This window comes from Lactuca sativa, chromosome 6, assembly GCF_002870075.4.
Source record: "Lactuca sativa cultivar Salinas chromosome 6, Lsat_Salinas_v11, whole genome shotgun sequence".
Taxonomy (NCBI): domain Eukaryota; kingdom Viridiplantae; phylum Streptophyta; class Magnoliopsida; order Asterales; family Asteraceae; genus Lactuca; species Lactuca sativa.
The window spans coordinates 205262017-205270581 of NC_056628.2; the positions used below are offsets into that span (position 1 = coordinate 205262017).

General features: G+C 34.9%; 1 protein-coding gene across 2 annotated transcripts; it reads right to left on the bottom strand.

Annotated features, from left to right (window-relative positions):
• Positions 1 to 2026: 2026 nt before the first annotated feature.
• LOC111914203 (probable receptor-like protein kinase At5g18500) lies at positions 2027 to 5956 on the bottom strand. Of its 2 annotated transcripts, none has more exons than XM_023909983.3 (8): positions 5516 to 5956; positions 3984 to 4680; positions 3791 to 3895; positions 3385 to 3507; positions 3130 to 3300; positions 2878 to 3007; positions 2572 to 2784; positions 2027 to 2434 (listed from the first exon to the last, which is right to left on the bottom strand). In XM_023909983.3, exons 2-8 carry the CDS (start codon positions 4634 to 4636, stop codon positions 2348 to 2350), a joined length of 1482 nt encoding a protein of 493 aa, XP_023765751.1. In that variant the 5' UTR covers positions 4637 to 4680; positions 5516 to 5956; the 3' UTR covers positions 2027 to 2347. The 2 variants fall into 2 exon arrangements, with proteins under 2 accessions (XP_023765751.1, XP_023765749.1); XM_023909981.3 differs by having other exon boundaries at positions 3984 to 4686; positions 5516 to 5955.
• Between the last annotated feature and the right edge of the window lie 2609 nt (positions 5957 to 8565).

The window sequence follows — 8565 nt, forward strand, 5'->3', positions numbered from 1 at the left end:
CTTTTCACCTATTTGTTTTTGTACTTTGTATTTTGTGAAAACGTTAACACATGCAAATCTTATTCTCTTAAAGTCGAATTGACATGCGGTTTTTTCCATAGTTTAGTTTAGAGTTTGTACATGATTTTAGACTATAATTTTGTCCAATTTTGTTACATATTCAATGACTTACAATATCCCAAATTTGCAATATCAATATGAAAATTTTCAAAGTTCAACCCGCTAAGTAGTAAGTAATTGCCAAAAATTTCTGGTTTTTTCAGGTTTTCCGGTTCTAAACCCATTTTATCCGGTTCCAACTTGTACACTTTGATGTTTCCGGGTTTTTTGGTTCTAGACCCATTTTACCCGGTACCGTACCCGGAACCGAACCGGAACCAGTTCCTATATACCGGTCCGGTTTCCAGTTCTACAAAATTCCGTTAACCAGTTCCGGATTTTCTGGGTCCGGGTCCATCCGGTCCGGGTTTGGACCCACTTTCATCCCTATTCTCCATGATGGCTCAAGTTCTCCATGTTGGTCCAACATCTTCACTTGATTCAACATCCTCATGGCTCAACATCTTAATGGCTTAACATGTCGGACCATGTTGCTCCAAGTCACTCCAAGATGCTCCAAGCCACTCGAAGTTGCTCGAAACCCCCTTTTAGATGATCCGTTCCTTTGGCACTTGATCTGTTCCTTTGTCAGATGATCCAAACCATCTCAGATGATCTGTTCCTTTGTTACATGTTTCATGAACTTCAAGTGCTCCATTAAGTTCTAAGTACTCCAAATGCTCCATGAGAATGTTCCAAATGTTGAGTCACATTTAACAACATGCGTAAAAAGATTAGATGGTCAATTTTTTAAAATTACTTGGACCAAGCACACAAAGGTTTTCATGGCTGCCCTCTCCATGCCATTTATGGCAAACTACATGCACCAATCATGTATTTTAAAAGAACGCAAAGTGTCATTTTGGCTATGTAGATATACCATAATATCCACCTAAAATGTTAAATGGTTTACTGATAAGTTGAAAAAAATGTGAAGATGATATATTACTAGCATCTCGATTATGATTATGTAGATAACTATCGTTTTAACTTATAATGTTAAATAAGCCATTGTTACATGTCTTGAGATTTTTAGAAGAGTTTCGATGATGGTTCCTAATAGGTGTAAAATCGTTTGACCAAATGTGTTTGAAGATATATTAGTAGGTGGTTCGTGATATTGTCAAAATAACAACAAAGTAGTTGGATTTTATAGTGGAGGACCGTTGGTTTGCATTTTGCGACTCATGAAAACCCTTTTCGTTATATATATGGATATTTTGTGTTAAATTTTAGAAATCTTGGTTATTTTATTGTATCAAGCATCCCACCCTGGTATTTTTGTGATTAATGTAAAGCGACAAAGAAAACCCCTCATCCATGTTTGTTTAGTGGTCAAATAATATATATATATATATATATATATATATATATATATATATATATATATATATATATATATATATATATATATATATATATATATATATATATATATATATATAAACCTTAAGATCAATTGAAAAACTTTATATACTTTAATGATCAAAACGTGGACAACTAAAGTTTAAATAAAAGAAAGGTCGGCTTAAAAAAGGTAGGTTGTACAATTCATGCAACCAAGTCTAGTCAATAAAATACTATAATTTATAAAAACCCAATTTTATAAAGTTTGCCTGTTTGACGAACCAAACAACTTGTATTTATGTCAACTTTTACTTAATGATTAATCTTAAATTTAACTGAAACAAATGCATATTCTCTTCTTTACATATTTCAGACAATGAGATGATGACATTCTAACAAAGCTGATTTAGGAATGCAGTAGTAATCAAGATTAAAAATTTAATAAGATGAGCAGTCAGTAGTCAGCATTAACATTGCTTCTTTTCAAACAATTGCTTAGCTTCTACTAATATTGTTAAAGTTATGACTTTTTCGCCCAGATTGCACCTTAAGTAAGCTCAAGAAGAAGCAAGTATCCATATAAAATAATAAAATGAAATTTATATTGTATAAAGAAATCCATTAATCTTTGTTGGCAGAAGGAAATATTGCATCAAAAATCATACTACAAAAAACTATGGTCATGCCAATCTAATATTGATCACACCAATACAATGAAACTGTACACACACAAACAAGTAATCTTTTAAATCTGATTTTCTTCTTCATACACAAATCAATCTCTCCAACGACATCTACACGTAAAATGACACAAAAGGACGTGTGTTTTGTATTAGGTTTCAATTTATGAATCATGTTCTTCTGCGTTTTCCATAATTTTTGTACTTAATGGCTTCATATTTTATTTGGTACCCTTTTCTGCATCCGAGTTCTCAGTCTGTGACTCCGGTTCTTGAGCATTTGCTTGACTCCTACGCCGCCTTCGCCCCTACTCAATACCAACAAAAAAGAAAAAATATCAGGAAGATTTTTGTTTTGGCTGAATCTCAACTGGTGAGAGGAAGGCCAAGAAACAAGAAAATGTACATGTAGAAAGGAATATGTAAAAAAAATAAAGGTTACCACCTGTCGTGTTAAGGGATAGTCTTCAGACTCAAGCATTCGCACGACCTCGCCCATTGTAAGTCTCTTCTCAGAATCAGGGTCAACACATCTCAAAGCGGTCAAAAGAGCCCGTTTAAGTGCGGTTCTTGATGGTCTGGTACCAATATTAGGGTCAACCACCTCTTCTGACCTCCTGTTTCCCACCATCATTTTCAGCCAATCCACCAAATTCACCTGAATAATAATAATAATAATAATAATATCCCAAAAACATCAAACTCCTTACATAATATTCTAAACAGTTTTGACTTTTGACAAATGACATACCTCATCTGCTGGACGACCGTAGTCTACTGGATCTCTTCCTGTAATTGCTTCCAAAAGTAAAACCCCAAAACTATAAACATCGCTCTTCTCATTCAAAAGCCCGCTATTTGCATACTCTGGAGCTACATACCTATAAATAAAATATTTCACCAATTCCAAACACTTAATTATAAAAAAATGAAAATGAATTAATGATATGATAAACAATTAATTTTACTACTACTTGGCACTTGGCAGTTGGCACTTGCTTACCCGAAAGTACCCATCACTCTGGTTGTGATATGACTTTTCCCAGCACCCAATAACTTGGCAAGTCCAAAATCCGACAATTTAGCATTGAATTCATCGTCTAAAAGTATATTGCTGGATTTGATATCTCGGTGCACCACTTTCGGCTCGATCGCTTCGTGTAAGTATGACAGACTGCAATAAATAAATCCCCCCATCATTTAAGATTTTTTTTTTTTTTTTTTTTTTTAAGTATAATAAAAAACGGAATACACTTACGCCTTTGCAGTCCCAAGAATAACTTTCATACGAGCCTCCCAAGTAAGATATCCATGCTGTCGCATTGCCCCATGAAGCCATTGCTCTAAATTACCATTGTTCACATACTCGTAAACCAACAACCTAAAAAATCATCAACAAAAAAGATATGCGCTATGATTTTGTAAGGATTGATTTTGATTACTATGGTTTCCATATGTTTTTTTTTTTCTGCTGTAAATATGTCCTTACTGTTTCGTTTTCCTGTACGTTTCCATAGCAACTTGCTATTGGTTTTTTGGTTATTAATATCATTTATTCGCCGTTTCAAAGAAACCATTTCCGCAAAAGGGTTATTCTTTCTAGTTTCTACACTGACATAAGAGACTAAGAGTCGAATCCAAATCCAAAGATTGAAGAAAATTACCGGTGGGTTCCTTCAATGCAATAGCCAAGGAGTCTAACTAAATTTTTATGGCGAACATGACCAATTGCTTCAACTTCAACTCTAAACTCCTTTTCTGCTTGTCCTCTACGATTCAAACATCAAAAAGATAAAATTCCACTCGACAATTTGGAAGCAAACATCTGAGAGATCCCGATTGAATAGAGAAACTTACACGTTATTGAGAATCTTCTTGATAGCAACAGGAGAGCCATTAACAAGATGACCACGATATACAACCCCATACCCACCTTCACCAACGACATTATCTTTTGAAAACCGATTTGTTGCAACCTCTAAATCCCTCAAAGTAAACCAATGACCCCAACCAAGGTGAGAAAACTCAGGTAAACCAGATAATGGAGAAGAACCACTCATGGGATGTGAAGAAGATCTTCCTTTTTCACCTGAATCAAGACCCATTTCTTCTTTATCTAAATGATTAAAAGATCCTGATTGACTGCTGTTATCACCGAATTTACTCTTATCAACACTTGGACGTGTTAAAAGCTTGTCTGAATCTTTATCTTTGTCACTGAACTTGTCCCACAAAGTGTGAGAATTTGGATTTGCGTCTTGGCCTGTTAATGTGTTAGCTGAATTTTGGTCAACTCTTATGTCTTTGATCTCTGCTGATACGACAGTTGGCTTTTGAGTAATTGGAAGCCTCCTGTCTTTTATGTTCTTGGATTTCTTTTTTGAAAAGGTGTAACACCAAAGTAATGAAAGAACAATAACGATAGATAATGCTACAAATATTGCTATAAGGTGCCATACTTCAAGATTTAAAGCTGGGATTTCTTCTGACATTTCCTTCTTCAGACCCATTTTGTAAATATATATTTATATATAAGTGGAGATAGATATATACCCTGCAACTAAAAAAAATGATAAAAACGTGTTATGTGAGGAAGAGGATGCACTCTTTCTTTTAATTTGGTCAAAAAGAATTCTTTGACCAAATGGACCATTTTGATTTTGATTTCTTGAAATTTAGATTGAAAACCAAATTCTTGTTTCGCAATCATAATCCTTTTTATCAACTTGTAAAGAAATTCTTTGAACAATTTCAGAAACATTAAAATCGTAAAACAAGAAGAAACTATAGCTCGATATACAAGAAACATGGAGATGAATATGAGTACCACACGACAGAAACATCAAGTTCATAAACTCATCAAAGATGCACCATCGAACAAGTTAAATCTTGGTTTGCAACAAAAAAAAAGCCAAATTAAACCTTGAAGACAATATTTTTTGAGAAATTTTAAAAATGATTACCTAGAAAATAACCAGATGATTAGTTTTGCCAATCTTTAAAAAATGAATAATTTAGTAATATCAGAATGTAAAGTTTTGAAATTAAGATTCTCAAATATGATTGTAAATTTCCAGACTTTTTTATAGTCAAATTATTGAGTATTGATTTGGGCAAAGCGGAAACAATGTATATGCAATCGGTTTGTGCAAATTAATATCACTTTAAATTTCCATGTCTTTAAAGCAAAACAACCCGAAATTATTCAAGTTCTTGTTTTGGAAAGATGAACATCAGTTGTGAACACAATTTCTCTGTTCACACACTACAGAAACTTAGATCTTCCAAGGTATAAAAAAAAAAAAACAAAAACCAATAGTTTAAATGCATAACAATAACAAGAATCTGAAAGGGTATGAAAAAGAATGAACATTAATTGTAGATTTTACCTGAAAGTGTAGATATCTGAGAAGTTCAAAGAATATTCAGTTTTTTGCTTAATCTCCAAACACAATGAAGAACAAAAGTCTAAACCCTAGATCTCTTATAAAAGAAGCGAATTGGAAATGAACCCATTTGAAGAATCATGAAATAAGAATGTGTGAGATTTGTTTTGCAAAAGGGTATGTATCTATGATGAAGAACAACAGATCCCTTAAATTGGAATTGAAGAATGAAAAAAGAGGTGTTTTTTTGAAGTTGAAGGGAATTGTTGCAGGGAAAAACACAACTACTCACATGGAATTCTGAGAATGTGAGTGGTAGGGAAGATAATAAGAAGGCATGGACTCATCAGTAGTAGGTGATATCTAAGAAAGAAATAGTAAAACACAAGCATGAAAATTGAAATGAAAGGGGCAAATTCTACAACTTTTTTTTTCTTTTTCTTTTTAATTTTCTTTAGTTTTAAAGTTTCCAAAAATCGATTCTATCTATAAACGTTTGTGTAACCGATATGGGTGTTTACAGTCACTGCAAAAAAAAAAAAAAAAAGGGTTTGTAAAATTGTTTAGTCAAAAGCATTAAGCTTTAAATGAATAAAAAGTCATAGAAATAATTATGGTTGGCAGTGAAATTAGAGAAAAAGTTTTATTCTTTAATTAAATAATTGAAGGTTGTGAGGTCAAATGAACAGACTGGACACATTAAGCACCTCCACATTCGTTCGTTTAAAACTCTAAAAAAAGAAAAAAAGAAATTTGTAGAAATATTGATTTATGTAATTTTTTATAATCTAGAAATATCCCAATCATATTGATATTATAAATATTTACTAATGACCCAAGAATTATTAAGATTGTGAAATAGCAAATAAATCGAAATACTGTATATATTTTTTGGGAAACTACTGTATATTTGGAAATTGGAAGTTTAGTTTAATAAATGATCTTCTTGAGTTTTGTGAAAATTTGAAATTTTATTTATAAAATATGGATTTTCATCGGAGTGAGTAAATTCAGTGGGGGTGCATTGGTCAATGAAACAGACTGGACACCATTACCACTTGTCATGATAAGACTTAAATACCCCTATATGATTATGTGTAATTACATTCATACCCTTGAAGGGGTCATGGGCATGGACAACGGAATTGGAATCAAACAATCCTCTTTCCGTGTTTTATACGAACAAAGTCAACGAATTGGTTGCCAATAACGAAAAACTACCAATATACCATCTCATCATTCTCCAAGAGTCCAGGTTACATTTTTGATAATCACACGATATTTGATTGATAAACTATTATTTAAGTTATTCTTATTATCTATCAATAATTATAACAACATTGGCTTTGGTTTACTAACATCAATTTTTTTTTTGGAAATACAATTTTTGAGGAAGTGATGCGATGGGAGGTTCTGAAGTCTCAATCCGGGATTCAAAGTTTCCTTGGTTTAGTTGGGTATTATCGGATGTTTATTTAGGATTTTTCAAAGATAGCAGTGCATCTGACTAGTTTGATGAATAAGAATGTCACTTGTCGTTGGGGCCTGAGCAACAAACATCTTTTGGGATCCTAAGACAAAAGCTATACGAGACACTGGTGTTGACCGTTCCTAAGGGTGTTGAGGATTTTGTGGTTTACTATGATGTTTTGATTATGAGATTGGGTGTGGTGCTTATGCGGAGTGGCCATGTGATTGCTTACGATTCGAGGCAATTGATGCCTCATGAGGCGAATTACTTACCCTACTCACGACTTAGAGTCGAGGGCAGTGATTTTTGCTCTCAAGATTTGGCGTTACTATTTGTATGGAGTCTGGTGTACTATCCATACGGATCACGAGAGTATGTGGTATCTAATAGATCAACCAATTCAAAATATGGGCAGCGTAGGTGGCTTGATGTGGTGAATGATTATGATGCGAGCTTTTGTACCATCCGGTTAAGGCCAATGTGGTAGGCGATGCTTTGAGTTGCAAGGCGACTAGCACTCCTATATGAGATCTATGTTTGAGGATGACTATTATTACTAGTGTTGGAATTGATTTAGGAGGCACAGGATGAGGCAATCAAGGAAGAGAACCGGAAAAGCGAGAATCAAGTTTTAACTTTTGATATCGTCAGTCGAGGTTTGTTGACTTCACATGGTAGAGTTTGGGTCCCCTATTCGGGTGGGACTCGATAGACATTGATGGAGGAGGCCCATAAATCTAAGTTTTCGATTCATCTGGGCCGACAAACATGTACAGGGATTTGAGGCATGATTATTGGTGGCCCTGCATGAAGCGGGACGTCGTGTGGTATGTGAAAATGTGTTTGACCTGTATAAAGGTCAAGGCTAAGCATCAGAGATCTCATGACAAGTTACAGCGTTTGGATATCCTGCTGTGGAAGTGGGAACATATTACTATGGATTTATCACCAAACTACCCAAGACCGCTTGGGGATTGAACGCTATTTGGGTCATCATGGATTGATTGACCGAGAGTGCCCCTTTTATTGTCATCCAAGAGAGTTCCTTAAGGGAGAAGCTGGTTGGCATTTATGTTCAGGAAATAGTTTCTCGCCACAGGGTGCTGGTTCCCGTGGTTTCTAATAGGGATGTGAGGTTTACTTCCATGTTTTAGAAAGGTCTTAGAAGCAGTTTCATAAGGATCTGGGCATACATTTTCATTTCAGTATTGCGTATCATCCCATATCGATTGGAAGAGTGAGAGAACCATTTACACACTTGAGGATATATTATGGGCTTGTATTATTGATTTGGTGTGAGCTAGGATCCTTATCTTCCAGACCCTGTAGATTGCCCATCAACCACAAGCATCGTTGACTCGCGGTGAACGCAACTAGCCTGCTCGGAGAGAGCACAGCGTAAGGAGTGCTACCATAATTGTTGATCTAGAGTAACATTTGAGGAGATGTGATGATGAGATGGAGGCTAGGGATGCACATATTGAATAGTTGCAGTGAGCAATGTGAGCCGCATGACTACTACATGTAGAGGGTGATGCTGCGCGAGAGGGGGGGGGGGGAGTTGTTGAGGAGATTGCCAAGA